The 16962-nt window shown below is 39.0% G+C and overlaps 1 protein-coding gene across 1 annotated transcript; it reads left to right on the forward strand.

The window, feature by feature from the left end:
* Positions 1-16005: 16005 nt before the first annotated feature.
* Positions 16006-16698, forward strand: LOC113294899. The gene has a single exon (XM_026543272.1). It carries the CDS (start codon positions 16006-16008, stop codon positions 16696-16698), a length of 693 nt encoding a protein of 230 aa, XP_026399057.1.
* The last annotated feature ends 264 nt before the right edge of the window (positions 16699-16962 follow it).

Below are 16962 nucleotides of genomic sequence, written 5' to 3' on the forward strand. Positions count from 1 at the left end.
ATCCCAAGAATCTTTAGACCGAGTGCACGCAGTCACATGGTGTTGAGATATGGGGTAATGGCATGTATGATAGCATTTAAGCCGTCAGAATTTTACTTTGCAAGAAGGATTTCGTCTGGCTCATACCTACCAATATCCTTTGCAACAGTTACATCGTCTACTGTAACCATGGGAGGATCATAGCCATTAACAACATAAACCCATGATTGAAAATCACGTGCTTGGATAAAAGCATGCATAACAACTTTCCACTATAAGTAATTCGAGTCATCGAAGACTGACAATACGTTTATAGAGATAGTGTTTCTGTCCATAGAGTCAGATTGCTACAAACACAGACTTATGAGGTCTTAAACGTGTTTGTCTGCTCTGATACCAATTGAAAAAATGGGGGTATAAAAACCACACCCAACATTTAGTTTGGCAATCTGTATGGACTAACTCCAATATAATTCCAAGAGAATCAACTAGACAGTCAGACTCAATCAAGGAAAATATATCCAAGAGTTATATATCTGTTTCACAATGTAATCATCAAATCAAACAGATATAATCCGTGAGCCTGATTATTATGAGAAACAACTTGAACGGTACCAAAGACCAATGTTCAAGTGTCAACCAATTTCAATCAACAACCAAAGGTTAGATTTACCAATTAATTGAACTACGCACAACCTGTGATATTTCAATTATATAAAAAAATATAATGCGGAAAAAAATAACACAGACACCAGAAGTTTTGTTAACGAGGAAACCGCAAATGCAGAAAAACCCTAGGACCTAGTCCAGATTTGAACACCACACTGTATTAAGCAGCTACAGACTCTAGCCTGCTACAAGTTAACTTCATACTGGAATGTAGTTGATCCCTAACCAATGTCACATTGATTAAGGTACAGTCGTGTTCCTTACGTCTTTGAATCCCAGCAGGACTCTGCTCACTTGATTCCCTTAGCTGATCTCACCCACAACTAAGAGTTGTTACGACCCAAAGTCGAAGACTTGATAAACAAATCTGTCTCCCATAGAAAAGTCTATTCTGATAGATAAATCTGTCTCCCACAGAAATACCTATGAAGTTTTTGTTCCGTCTTTTGATAAATCAAGGTAAACATGAACCAATTGATAATCCGGTCTTATATTCCCGAAGAACAGCATAGAAATATCAATAACCTCACAATAACTTAACTATATGGTAGTAGAACAAGTTATTGTGGAATCACAAAGAATGAGATGAAGAGCTTTGTGATTACTTTTTATATCTTACTGATAAGCACGTAAGTGCTACATTTTATACCCATATTTATATTAGTTAGGACTCGATATTTTGGCTAATAACACTATTTTAGTGCTTTTATAGAAAGTACAAGTGAATTCAATCATTTGGGATATAAACGCGTAAACTGCAGCTTAAATGGCGTTTGGCGAAAGAGATAAATTGAACGTGGCTGCCCATGTATGCTCGTTGGCAACGCTTAGCCACATCAAGGCCAGTAAAAATCAAAGTGATACATGTAGCCCACTAGAAGTGTTGTGCACCTAAGGACTGCAACTCCTGAACCTATTTGAGTGACATGTGTACTAGTGGAGTATGTGTACAGGGAGTACTTGTGGCCTTTTCTTCTTATCGTTTTGATGTTCGTATCAGAGAAGAGTCCGGGCATCGATTTGACTCTTCTGTCGAAGCAGCTGTCGGCTAAACGAGATGAGAAGTGACGGGAGTTGGTGGCTGTCTACAGATCATAGACGGAGGAGATTGAGTGAGCTTTCTAGACGGAGAGAAGATGAAGAGTTGTTGTTGTCGTCGAACTTCGGGTGAACTGAATTGAGAACTCAGGCTACAGAGAGTCAAGATGCGTACGGTTGAAGAGAGTTGGAGCTAGAAATTGGCAGCAACAAATTGAGGCGCGAAAAAGGATGTTGGCTGAAGTTGGAAAGAAGTGGAGTTGGTGATGCAAGTTGAACCGGTGCAGTGGCCTGAGGGCCTGAGCTTGAGAACAATAAGAAGAGAGTTGGTTTTTCCGGCGAAGGGAAATGACTGCGGTGGTGATGAACTGGGGTATGTTATACATGAACAAGCTAGGTTTGCTGCAATAGTCATGGCTATGAACCAGAGAATAGAGACGGGATTGAGATGGGGAGAAAAGAGTGGGTGATTGCGAGATATTAAGAATGAGAAGTTCTCAAGGAGAGTACAGGAAAGAATGGTAATTCAGCTGGTGATGGGTTGATTTTGTGTTGTGTATGCGAGGCAGTAAAAAGAGCAAGAAGATGAAGGAGTTGTGCAAAGAAGAACGAGTGGTGTTGGCTAATGATTGTGTACTCATTCTTATAGAGATCTCGGACACGAAAGAAGATAGAAAATGGAGTGAGTCTGACGACGCCGAGGAGATGGAAATAATGGCAGAGATGACTAGTCTCGGTGATTGAATGGTTAATGTGGTTGGATGTAAATTGGTGGCCAAGAGTAGGGAGATAACTTTTGTGCAGTCGAAGGAAGGAGTTTAATCTTCCTTGCTAAATGATTTGCTCTTCGTTGAAGTTTGCTGACGTGCCTCAATTGGTGTTTGTACTTGTAACACCTTGAAAGTTCATGACCCTTTAAAGAACAATACGAGCACGTCAAACTAGGATAAAAGTCAGGCTTCTGAGATGTGCACGCAGCTAGACACATGGTGGAACCTGAAACATTACCAATAAAGTTTCCAAGAATTTGGTCAATTTTTTCTTCCAGATTAGTTGGGTTCTCTTCTGAAAGAATATCAAGATTGATGTATGTATTGCTACAATTATCAAAATCAATATTTTCACCAAGAAGTGCAACACTTGATTTCTCGTCTTCATTAGAGTCATAGTTGTCAGACATTTCATCAAGAGTTGCCGCAAGACCTTTGTTCCAGTATTTTCTACGATTTGGACACTCGTTTGCAAAATGACCAAATCCTTTACACATAAAGCACTGAGGCATATCCTCATCATTAGTCTCATCTGTTTCCCTATTTTTAGGAGGAATACGATTATGAGGTTTAACTGATGCCTTAGGTTTATCTCTAGGGAACCGTTTATTTCTCTTCAACAAAAGATCCCTAAACTGTCTTGTAATCATCGAGACTGACTTGTCAAGATTTTCATCTGATGAATCTGTCTTAGAGTGATCATCTTCAGAGATATACACTTTTTTACTCTTATACTCTTATCAAGTAATTTAGTGTCCCTGTGTGCTTTGAAAGCAACATCCTTGGTTTTGGATGAATGTTCGTGATCAAAGATCTTAAGCTTCCCAACCAGCGTATTTCTGGAAAGATTATCAAGGTTATTTCCCTCAACGATGGAATGCTTCTCAGAATCGTATCTGGATGGCAGCGATCTGAGAATTTTTATCACAATATCCTTTTCAGGAATAGTCTTACCCAATGCAAAAGATGCATTAACAATTTCAGACACTTTGTGATTAAACTCATCAAATGTTTCTTCATCTGCCATACGAAGGTTTTCCCAATCGGAATTAAGGTTTTGAATCCTAGCTTCCTTTTCACTGGTATTACCTTCAAAAACGGTTTCTAAGATATCCCAAGCTTCTTGCAACTTAGTGCAATTCGACACATGGTGTTGAAGGTTTGGGGTAATGGCATTCAAACCGTCGGAGTTTTCTTTGCAGCATTTATCTAGGCAGGGGTGTATTCACCAATAGGTTTGGGAATGTTTAAATCTCCAGCATTTATCTCGGCAGGGGTGGAAGTAATTTCTTCTTCTACAATCGGTAATGCATATGCAACTATATCCGCAAACCGTTCTGGTTGGCGAGTATTTCTTTTTTCTTTCCTATGAGAAATACTATCATAATATGTAGCTTCTTCCGGTACTTCAGGTCGTGTTTATTCTACTTGTACCTCTTGTCCTGGTTCTTGGGTTGAACCATCAGTTGTTCACAATTCTAAGTCTTCATCCGAACCTACATCTTCAGAATTCTCGTCTATATGGACAGACTTCGCTGGTTTCTCATTCAGTTCAAACTCCGCCATTTGCCGACTTTCTACTTCTATTTCAGATGATTCATTTTTCCACATTGTAGTCTCATTAAAGGTAACATCCCTACTTATCACGACCTTCTTTGACTTGGGACACCACAACGTGTATCTTTTTACCCCTGATTGGAAACCCACAAAAATAGCTTTCTTGGCTCTAGGATCAAGCTTTCCTTCCCTCATATGGTAATAAGCGGGACAACCAAATACATGTAACATATTGTAATCTGAAACTGGTTTACCATACTATACTTCCATCGGAGTTTTACCTTCTAGTGCAATTGTTGGAAATCGATTCACTAGGTGACACACATATTCCACAACTGCAATCCAAAATTGTTTGCCTAATCCAGCATTAGACAACATACATCGTACTTTTTCCGGTAATGTACGATTCATGCGCTCCGCCACCCCGTTCTGTTGTGGAGTCTCCCTTACTGTGAAATAACGCTCAATGCCTTCATCTTCACAGATTCGCAGGAATGGATCGGACTTGTATTCACCACCATTGTCCGATCTTAAGGCCTTCACTTTCCTGCCGGTCTTCATCTCGACCTTCTTCTTCCACTTCAAAAATATTCCTGAAATTTCATCCTTTCTATTCATGGTGTACACCCATACTCTTCTGGTGAAGTCATCTATAAAAGAGACAAAATATCTTCTACCTCTCAAGGATGCAGTCCTTGAAGGTCCCCATACATCTGTGTGAACATAGTCTAGAATTTCCTTTGTGGTGCTTTTACCGGTCATAAACTTCGTTCTAGTTCTCTTCCCCTTCACACAATGTTCACAAATCCCAACTTGCTGCATGATTTTGTGCCTTTCAACAAGCCTTGCGAAGTCAGCTTTTGCAAAGACTTTTCTCCGGTATGCCCTAAACGCATATGCCATAGTTTGGTAGTGTCTGACTCAACACTATCCGAAACTGCTGCAGTTCCTTCACTCACACTTGTGTTTCCTTGCAGAAAATACAAGTTTCCATGTTTTGAACCTTTCATAACAACTATCCCATTGAATATACCTTCAAAAATCCACCTTTCAATGTCATCTCGAAGCCTCGGGAGTCAAGTTCACCTACTGAGATCATATTTATCTTCAATTTTGGTACATAACGAATATCTTCAAGCTCTTGAACAACACCATCATTCATCTTCAAACGAATCTTCCCAATCCCTTCAACTTTACAGGTATTATTGTTACCCATAAACACCCTTGGTCCATCAAACTTTTCAAACTTAACGAACCAGTCCTTCCTAAGGCACATATGGTAGGAAGCTGCGCAATCCATAACGCACTCAGTTGTATCTGCAACTAATGCGGAATCATGAACAGTCATCGGGAACTTGTCATATTCATCATCTTCAATAGCACCAGACTTGATTTTAGCAACGTTTGCGTATAAATTCTTCTTCTTGTCCTTATTCTTTGCTTCAGGACAATCCTTCTTCCAATGTCCAGTCTGATGACAAAATGAGCATTCATCATATGCTGGGATCTTTGATTTGGACTTCGGTTTGAAACTTGATTTACCTGAATTCTTATTGTCAGACTTCCCTCTGACTGTCAAGCCTCACTAGTCGATTCCCTGTTCAAATCTTTATCCCTTTGCCTAATATCATAACTTATAAGTGCAGCAGCCACATCATCAAACTTGAGTGTTTTATCATCTATCTTATTCGATAAACTATCAATGAAAATCTCATACGAATCAGGTAGAGATGCCAAAAAACAGCAAGTTTTGGTTTCATCTTCGAGTTTCACTCCAATATTAAGTGCATAAGCAATTAATCTATTGTACTCAGCGAGGTGTTCAACCATAGAGGTATCTAGTTTTTTGTTGAATCTGAAAAGTCTTATCTGCATCATGATTCGGTTTGAAATACTTTTCACTACATACTTATCTTCCAGATTCTTCCATAGCTTGAAAGCTACATTCTCACTCATCACATCGTACTTTATCTCCCTTGTAAGGCACAAACGGATTGTGCTACAAGCCTGACGATTTATCTTTGTCTTGTTGACTCAAAGCTACAAACGGATGGTACAGCAGGTTTTACTTCTAATAGAGCATCCTCTATGTCTTGTTGACTCAAAGCATCACGAACTTCACGTTGCCACATGGTAAAGTTGTTTTTACCATCAAATTTCTCTACTTCAAACTTTGCATTCGACATCGACTTCGACATATTCACCTTCAAATTCTGTTTCTGACTTCAAACAAACTTTGGATTCTCTGATACCAGTTTGTTGTGCTTAATATTAGATACTTCCTAAGCACCCCAAGATCTTCATACAGAAAACTAGTGTGGAATTTAAACAAGAACACAAAGAATTATAGTGGTTCGGCAATGTGCCTACTCTACTGCAGCAATAAACTTCTTATTGAAACTTAGAGAATAGACTTCTTCACACACCTCTACAATTCAGACTGAGATTTTATAACCAAAGGGTTATCACTCTTATTTATAGGCCTACGGATAATCTAGAATTTCCTAGAAATAGAAGTCCTAAATAAAGAACTAATTCCTAATGTAATTTAGAAATCAGATTCCTAAAATACTTGAGGAGGTGCAAACTGATTTAGGGAAATCAGTTTGATCTTTCCTAAAACATGTGTTTCCTAAATCGAGCCAATAATAATCATATGATAAATATTTTAATCAAAACTAATTTTGTTGAACAAGAACGGTTATTTATAGGGTTTTATGGAAGTCCATACAAACCTGGTAAAATATATTCTTGGAAATTTCTAGAGGAAATCTGAATTAGAGTTAACTATAAGAAAATGGCATGGATTGTTTTGGGTGATTTTAATTAAATTTTTAATCAATGTGAGAAAAAGGGAGGTATCCTTTTTATTGAAAGTGAAGTTGATCCCTTTAAAAGACTCTTAGAACGGTCTGCCTTAGATGACATAGGTTTTGCAGGAAGTAATTTCACTTGGAATAATCACAGAGATTTCCTGAATAACATTCAGGAAAGGCTAGATAAAGGAATGGAAAATGTGGAATGGACTTCTAGATTCCCAAATTCCATCCTCAAGATCTTAGCTCATGTGGGATCTGATCATTGTCCCCTGATGTTATTGTTAGATGGCGGCTCTAGTCAAAATCATTTCTTTACATTTAAATTTTTTGATACTTGGCTCAAAGAGCAGAGTTGCATTGATCTTATTCATTTTAGCTGGAATTCTTCGGATAGTAATCATTCTATAGCCTTAGTTAATAATTTAGACTCACTGGGTGTGCAATTATTATTGTGGAAAAAATCAGTTTTTGGGCTACCAACTAAGAAGATTAGGAATTTATTGTCTGATATTGAAAAACTTAACAAACAGAGTTTCTCTCTTATAGTTCAATCAAAAATAAATGAAAAACTTCATCATTTAGAAAGGATTTATGACACAGAAGAAGAGATAGCTAAACAAATATCTAGAGATAACATTGTGAACCTAGGAGAGAGAAATACAAAGTATTTTCATATAAAGACCTTGAAAAGAAGGGAAATGAATAATATAGGTTGCATGCTAGCTCCTGATGGTGAGCTAAAAGTGGATAAAAATGAGATTAAGGTAGTCCTAAAAGACTTTTGTGAATCTCTTTTCAGCCACTCCTGTAAGAGATGATAATGAGATTTTTTAAACATTTAACGATAGGAATAAATGAGCAGGATAACACTTGTCTAATGGAAATTCCTTCCAAAGAGTAAATTTGGGAAGTAGTTAAGTCTATGAAACCAAATAAGTCACCATGACCGGACGGGTTTCCAGTAAGTTTTTTTAAACACAACTGGAAACTGGTAGGTTCTCAGATAGTCAGCTGCATTCAAGAATTTTTTGTGTCAAAAACTTTAAATCCTGACTAAAATTAAGAATCCAACTGATCCTAGTGATTTCAGACCTATAGGATTATGTAATACACCTTATAAAATCCTTTCTAAGTTGTTAGCTAATAGAATGAAAAAACTTTTGGATAAAATTATTTATCCATTTCAGTCGGCCTTCTTGTCTGGAAGACAAGTATATGACAACATCATTGTTGCACATGAAGTAATTTATTCACTTCAGAAGAAAAAAAATCAAAGATAGGAGGGCTTGGGATTAAGATAGATATGTCAAAAGCATTTGATAGGGTAAATTGGGATTTCTTAAATAGGGAAATGTTAGCATTAGGTTTTAGTAGTGAATGGTGTCAACTTATTAATCAATGTATATCCACCTCTTCTATTGATGTTTTGTTAAATGGTAGTCCAGGAGAATTTTTCAAACCAACTAGGGGTTTAAGGCAAGGAGATCCACTGTCTCCTTACCTGTTTTTGATTTGTATGGAAGTTTTCTCTAGGCTTTTGCTAGCTAAATAAAAGGAAAAATTAGTCCATGGCACTAAGATTTCTAGATATAGTCCTCCTGTGTCGCATCTTTTTTTTGCTGATGACTGTCTCTTATTTACTAAAGCAGATTTACAAAACTGTAAAAGTATTCTAAATATCATAGAAACCTTTAGTTTAGCTTCAGGACAGATGATAAATTTCAATAAATCTGGCATTTTCTTTAGTAAAAAGACTCATCCTAAATTACAGAGAATGATTTTAAAACTTCTTAAGATTAAGAAAAGTTCTATTAAAGATTCTTATTTAGGCGCTCCTTTATTCATTGATAGGTCTAAACTCAAAACTTTCGACTCTATTGTCAAGAAAATGGAAGAGAGAATAAAAGGTTGGATGAGCAAAATTCTCTCACAGGCGAGTAAAGTAATCCTCAATAAATCTATTCTATCTATTTTCCCTATTTTTCAAATGGGTTGTTTCATTCTTCCTAAAAAGATAATAAAAAGGATAAATGATATTCAAAGGGATTTTTGGTGGGGGAAACATTCTAACGCTAGGGGTCATTATCCTATGGCTTGGGATTTCCTCTGTAATTCAACCCCTGTAAGAGGTATGGGTTTCAAAGAGGCGGGAAAAATGAACAAGGCTATGGTAACAAAGATAGCATGGAGATTGGTCTCACAACCAGACTCTTGGTTGGCTAAGTTGTTAAAGTCTAAATATTATAGGAATAAATCCATTTTTGTCCTAAAAAGAAAAAAAATACAAATGCATCTTGGATTTGGAAATGCATTTTGCAAGGTGTGTCTTTCATAGAAAATCACATATGTTGGGAGGTAGGGGATGGCCAGTCTATTAGTCTTTGGAATGATAGATGAATTCCTGATTTAGATTTCCCTTTAAGTTACTATGGTCTCAACACAAACCCTTTGTTAACACTTGTATCAGACTTGATTGACCCTGATACTTACAAGTGGAACCAACTCACAATCTCCGCTACTTTTCCTCATGTTATTTCCCAGAAAATCCTACACATTAACTTGTTTATCTCTCTGGAAAATGGTTTAGAAAAAAATAAAATTAGATGGTTATTAACCAACAATGGAGTCTTTACAGTAAAGTCTTTCTATGATAATCTTAATATGATTGTAGCTCAATCTGAGGCAACACACACTTTTTGGAAGGCCTTTTGGAAAATTAACATCTCTCAAAGAATTAAAATATTTTTGTGGAAATGCTTAAATGATTCCCTACCTGTCAGACACAAGATTGGTTCTTCAGATCAAACTTGTATTTTCTGTAATTCCGAAATTGAACCTTTGTCTCATTTGTTCTTTGAGTGTTCATTTGCCAAGTCTTTGTGGATGCTACCTCCTATGGTTGGTATGTGTCCTGACTTGGGAATTGGAACTCCTTTTATAGATTATTTTAATGTTTGGATGAGTGTTAGATGTAACTCAATTGACATACAGCTATAAAATGTTGGTTTATATGGAAGGAGAGGTGTTGCAGAATATTCGAAGATAAATCTAGTTCTTCCTTGAGCATTAGCCTTGCAGTTTTGAGACACTTACAATTTTGGAAACCTGCAGAGGACGCAAATATGAATTAATCTAATGTTTCGCATCAGATTGAGAAAACCATTTGTTATTGGAATCCTCCATTAACAAACCAATTAAAGATCAATTTTGATGTTGCTTGAGTCTCAGAATCCTTGATTTATGGTTTTGGTCTAATCTTAAGGAACTGTGCAGGGAACAGTCAAGGAGCAAAATCAGGATTCTTCAGAGCAACATGTCCAGAAAAGGCGGAGGCACTAGATCTTTTGCAGGGAGCTAAATGGGCTAAAGAGATGAACTTACAATATTTCTGGATGGAACGGGATTGCGAGAGAATTCTGGCTTTTACACAAGGGAATAACAACTTAGTTAAATGGCATAATGAATCGATTCTCAAAGAAGCTATGCTTCTTTTATCTGGTTGTGATAATTTTTTAGGATTTATCTACACACCAAGAGACGGTAACCAGGCTGCATATCGATCGGCAAAAGAGGCTTTCAAATCTTCTCTTTATCAGAGTTGGAGTTTAATCATGCCAAATTTTCTTTCTACAATTTTAATTTGAGATAAACTAAAGCGTAGGTCTAATACTTTGTCAACCTCAGTTTTGGAAAACTCTGTTTTTTCCGAAGAAGATCATCGGTTGGTAGGTTGCAACATTAGGGCGTCAGCCGCCTTGATGGGAACAATCACCAACACATAATTTTTTTTAGGGGTCAGTCTGTTGATTCCTAGTTTTATTTTTTCTCTCTCTTAATATATAACCAATTCACAAAAAAAAAGTTTTTCAATTAACTGTGTAGAGCATTATGTGTTCGTAGAAATGCTAACAAAAGTTAATAGTTAAGTTTACTACTATAGAGTTGTCTTTTACTTTTACGTGTGAATCGTGTGATTTGGGGATTCAATATGATGATTTTGGTTGTCCGGAGTTTAAACTGTAAACTTGATTTCAACGGGAAGGATGATAAGAAACCTAAAATATTAGTTGTTGTAAAAAGGATTTCAGTTTGATTAGATTAGAATAGGGGGTTCTATTTTTTTCAGTTATTTGAAATCCTTTTTCTGCTTATTTTATTTTTGATTTTTGTTACTGGGAAAGCTAAAACATTTAGGGGGGAAGCTGACTTTTAGTCAATGAGAGATGACTTAATGTCAATTAGGGGGCAAATAGAAAAACAATCTGTGAAGAGTTCATTCTTCTCCTCATCCTCTTCAAAGTGGAACGAGATAATCATCAATGACATCTTTTCTCTAAAGATTTAAGATTAGTTGTGTCCATTCGACGAGTAAAAAGATATGCTTAGCCTTTGAATGTTTATTCATATTAAAACTAATTGATCGAGCAACTTTTATTAAAAACTTTCATTTTCAACTGTACATTGATTTGATCAACTTCATATATGATTTAAACAATCCAACTATTTATCTTTTTCACAAAGCGTTTTTGCGAGCATATCCAGACACTTCCTTGGGGAGGCTAAAACCAAGCAATATTTGTGTGAAGTCCAAGTTTAACCTTCAAAGATCATCGTTTCTGATTATATTTTTAGCCTATGTTACACGTGATTCTAATTTTGTATCGCGAATATATACACAGAGCTGTGACATATCAGTAAGTGCTACTTAGTATATAAGAACAAATATTGGCGATTAAACTCACTTCTTTATATTCTAATGTATTTATCATATAAAGAATCCTTAAGTCTTTTTAATCAAAAATCATAAGTATTATCGATCACTAAAATATGAATAATAACGTAGTAAATAAAGGTATTGCATTCTTAAACTGATCTAAAATCGAGCATAGATAATTTGTTCTTATAGATTTGGTGTTCATCTAATATATTATTCCCGATCAAACCATTACATAATTTTCAAACCATGTATTAATTATATTTTCTAATCATGATGATATCATGAGAATTTAAATCTTGAATTAAACGAATCTTCGTTTACAACTTTACCTGCGATTTTTAGGAAAGTTGATGATGATAATGTTACTAGGTCATGAGATTCATGTTTCCACCCATATTGACCATAAAATCAAAACTACTTGACCATAGTCAGCTTTCCCCCTAAATGTTTTGGCTTTCCCAATAAAAATCTTATTTTTGTGTAGAAAAAATCAGTTCAGTCAAAATTAATAATGGCAAGAACTCTTGAACTGATTCAAGGTTTGAATTTCATACTCACTTTCGAGGTATGCAACCCTTTCCTATAAGTTTTCCATTAAAGTTATGGATCTACATTGTTTAAATTTTTCGAAATTGATCTCATTGGGTGTTCTTTGTTGTTTCCAGAGGACATAGCGGTTGTGCCAAAATAAAAAAAGAAAAGGATCCAATGTAAAATAGTGTTCTGACAATCTAAAGTGTGATATTGATAAACTTTTGTTGTTGCTAAGTTTAAGAAATGTGAATGCATATTTATTTCCTAAAGGATACTTGCTTGCTGATACATTTTTGTTTCGTGGTACCGTTTCAATCAAGACATGCTACAGGCTACATCGAGTATAAAAGGCAATGTATGAGGCCTTAGAGTGTACCGCTGAGTAAAAAAAGGTATGTAGGTGTAGATAATCCACAGAGCTAGGTGGCAAGATCCTAAGCTGTGATACACCAAAGAACAAAGAGCGGAGAAGCACAAGATAGAACCAAACGGCGCGAAGAGCGAGGTATCACGTGGGTCGGACGTGATGGACCAATAGTTGTCAGATGTGACGTGAACCTTATCCTCTGACAGATCGGGCGAACAATCAGAAAGCACTCGGTCAGACGAAGGAAGATGGTCAAACAAAGAAACGAGAAGAAAGAAGGGCGACATCGTGTTAACCAGACGATTAAGACTCGGCCTCGGGTGAAGAACTATCGGTCAAACCAGAAAGTTGGGCGAGCAGTGAAGGTCCGATAGGGAACATCTAAATTGATGTAATGTGACCAACATTGTAATTCTGTTGTATGTCGACCTTGGCCTATAAATATAAGGGAAGGTCGAGAGAGAGAGAGGCAGGTTGAAAGAGAGAGAAACAAGACACTACATTTGAGAGTTTGAGAGTTACACCATTTGAGAAGGAGAGAACACCTTGTAATCAAAGAAAAAAAATAATAACATCCATCCTTTCACCCCGTGGACGTAGGTAATCATACCGAACCACGTATGTTCTTGTGTCTACATTTGTTGTGTATCTTCACTTTGTGTTAAATCATCTTCTACTTCGTTGGATTTGGTGTGTGGTTTTATGCCACTACATTATGGCGCCGACTAATGGGGAACGTCTAAGTTCTCCGGATACCTTGACTGCATGTGCCGGCAGAGACGATCCAAAAGCTCCTAAAAACACTTTGCGTGTTAGTTGATGATATGGGATGAATTCTGCTTGGTGAAAGTATGTATATGATCGTTTGGTTTGAAGTCTGTTGATATAGTTAAGTTTTCATTGTTAAGATCAAGTCGTTAGCAAACATTTTCAGTTGGGTCGATCCCGAACAGTCGACTAGTCTTGCTTGTAGGCGAGTCTGTTTTCTTGTCTTAATATTCGTTTTCCTAGTATTTTTCGCACTTGTCTTCGTATTTTGATCTTAGTTTTTGTCTTGCGATTTCAACAACGGAATACCCATAAACTCCCAAATAACATCTTTGATGTGTGGTTGAAGTTGCTTGAGGTTTCATGTTGGCTGGGGAAAATGCCAAAACAACAACACGGCGAGATTATTGGTCGCCGGTGAAGGAATCCAAGGAATCAAGGGAAGACATCCCTTTGTAGTTCCAAGGGAGTGCATAAGTCTTAGTACAGTTTTTGCCGTGGGGTGCTGACCTCATAAAAGTATGAATTTGGACCTTTTACCCACAGAGAACTAGGTGTTAATGATTTGGAGTCTAGGGAATGTAGGACAAGCTGAACAGAGTCGTGGTACTGAAAGCGACGTCGTGAAACTTTGAAAGCGACGTATCATGATACCCGTCTAAAAGGAGACACTTAGAGTCTGAACAGGGCAAATTGGCGAGGTCAGCATGGCAGAGTAGAGGGAATCATACTTTTGAAACTCATTTTCAGTGTAGGAATGACTCTCGGACTAACAACACACTGTGTCCGATGGCTAGCATGTCAGAGATGGGAAGAACTCTGAGGAACCGCACGATCTCCAGTAACAACATGCAAGGAGGAGTAACTGGGACGAGGCGAGGGAGTGACGGGCATCCACCACCAGAGGAATCACAAGCTGCTGCAAGGGGTATGCCAACTGTGGACGAGGAGATCGATCTGGGATGAGACGATGACACATCGCCTCTGAAGCGAATCGCCTCGCCCCCAAGGAGGGATGATCAAATAGATGGACTTACCGCGTCAGACACGGAAGATGATGAGGAAGCATTAATCCTGCATGCTCAGAGACGAAACATCAGACGACAAGCTGAGTATCAAGAAGCCCTCGGGAGAGAGCAAGAACGACTAAGGCGAGTACAACTAGGACGAGAAACAACTATCAGAATCGATCCGGCGACATCGACTCAGATACCCCCCACAGTACCACCTCCACCACCTGTGATGACGGCACCACCCCCTGCCCATTTAGGCCATCCAAATGGTCACTCTATCCATGAAAGTACAGATCCAACACTACTCGCAATTCTAGAAAGCCAAAGAAGGCAAGAGGCGGCTTTAAGGGATCTTCAGCAGAGGAACCTAGCTCTAGAGTTCGAGAACTATCAGCTACGGAACTTAAGGTCGAGGTCGAGAGGATCTTCTAGCCGAGGGACATCAGGACACCAAGGCCGAATCGGGCAGGTACCACCTGCAGTAGGACCAAGCAATTCCGGTCGATCAGGACCACCCCCAATAACACCTATCAGAAGATACGGTCCACCCGAGGATTCATCGACAGACGACGAAAGGCACGAGAGGAACAATCAACAGAGAAACACAAGGTCCGACAATGCGACTGAAGCCAAGCTAAGAGAGTTAGAGGAAAAGATAAGGAAGTTGTCAGGAACCGACGAAGAAGATAAGCTCGCCGAGGTCATAAGCGAGGCCGAGAGGACCCCGTTCACCCAAGAGCTATAACTAAGGGCCTTCCCACATAAGTGCACGCTCCCCACCTTCCCATCAAGGTTCGACGGCACGGGAGACGCAGTTGAGCATTTGAAGATGTACACAATGTCCCTAATATAATGGAAAAACCATGAGGCGGTAATGTGCAAGTTCTTCCCTGTAAGATTGGAATGCGAGGCAAGAAAATGGTTCTACAACCTCTCACCAGGAACAGTCAACAGTTATGAGACTCTAGTTGAAGCCTTCCTCGAAACATACATGCACAACAGCAGACCTCGGCCCAGGGTCAACAGGTTATTCACCTTGGCCCGACGGTTCAGAGAACCTCTCAGATCATTGACCGATAGATGGAGAAATTTGTGTACATAAATTGGGAAAGTACCATTCGACCAGCAGATATTCGGGTTCGAAAACGCACTTGGGAGGTCAGATCCCATCTGGATAGCCATGTTCACTGAAAAACCACAAACATTGAAAGAAATGAGGTAAATACAAGAACATTTCATCGCCGTAGAAGAAATTCAGGAAGAGTCAAGGGATAGGGGAGTGCAAGAGGCTAGTGCGGCACCCGAGTCGGCATCGGACGATGTTCAAAGGCGGCCCGAGAAGAGACCGAGCCCACCTGCACGAGGAAATTAGAAGAAGGAATGGGTGGCTAAAGGAAAGAGGCCGAGGCACGAGGCGAGAACATACACCCCTTTGAATGCTCCACTAGAAGAAATCTTCAAAGAGGTCGAAAAAAGAAGTGACATCATATACCCAGCTTCAAGAGGGATACAGTTCGAGGAGACCAAAGATCACCCAGAATATTTCCATTATCATCAATATCGAGGCCACTCTACAAATAACTATCGAGAAGTGAAAGATATCGTGCAACACCTTATTAGAGATGGTTATCTGAGACAGTTCGTCCGACACCCATCCCAAACGACCGCAGCGCCCGATGCACCCGTTCATCAGGTCCGGATCGACAGATCCGCGCAGTTTGTCAACACGATTTCCCATTCCGCCACTCAAGTGTACAATCTGAATCATAGAATCATGTCAAGGATCCACAAGAGAGATCATAATGGGAAGGAAATTTTCAGTGTAGCAAAAGCTTTGCCGATGGAACCCTGGATGATGCGACCCATCTTTTTCTCGGCTCAGGATGTCCCGATGAACGGCCAAGCTCACAGTGATTCCTTGGTTATCACCCTTCTGATTGAAGAATGGGGGGTAAGAAGGATACTAGTAGATAGTGGGAGCTCAGTCGAAGTACTCTTCTACGATATGTTCAAAAGGATGAAGTTGTCAGATGATATACTCGTCCCATCGACATATCGTATCTACGGTTTTAATGGGACCGTAACGATCCCGAAGAGCGAAGTAACTCCAAGGGTATCGGATGGAGGTGGTTACCTAGATACTTTAACCACATTCTGCGTGGCTGATGTCGCCTTGCCCTATGAAGCTATAATCGGAAGACCATGGATCGCAGGAATCAAAGGAGTGGCATCGTCCTATCATCAAAGGCTACGATTCTCAACGTACAAGGGGATAGCTGAGGTCGTAGGAGATCCAAAGGCAGCCCGACAGTGCATGCAGGTCGATCCCCAGATAAATGAGGAGCGGCGAGAACGACAAAGGGGAGAGAAGAAAAAGGCTAAAGAATCCAAAGTCGCAGAAGAACTGGAAAGAGTTATTTCGCAGGCGGTCATGACTTACGAAGCACGAGGAAACGAGCCTTCATAACAATTAAAGGAGACGGCACCGGTGAAGGAATCAAAACCAAACTTCTCGGTCGTGGAACCTACCCAGGAGATTAATTTGGGAACTGTAGAAGAACCAAGGGTGGTAAGGATCGGGTCCTTACTATCCGACGAACAAGTAAACCAGCTCGTGGCGGTGCTAAATGAAAACATGGACGCATTCGCATGGAACATGCACGATATGGAGGGTATAGATCCGGAGGTATGTTGTCACCATCTAAGGATCGACCCAAGCTTCAAGCCAGTC

The sequence above is a fragment of the Papaver somniferum genome, chromosome 7 (assembly GCF_003573695.1).
Source record: "Papaver somniferum cultivar HN1 chromosome 7, ASM357369v1, whole genome shotgun sequence".
Classification (NCBI taxonomy): domain Eukaryota; kingdom Viridiplantae; phylum Streptophyta; class Magnoliopsida; order Ranunculales; family Papaveraceae; genus Papaver; species Papaver somniferum.

Excerpts from the sequence above, each read along its gene's own strand:
- LOC113294899 (XM_026543272.1), top strand. The coding sequence starts at position 16,006 with ATGTCAAGGATCCACAAGAGAGATCATAATGGGAAGGAAATTTTCAGT.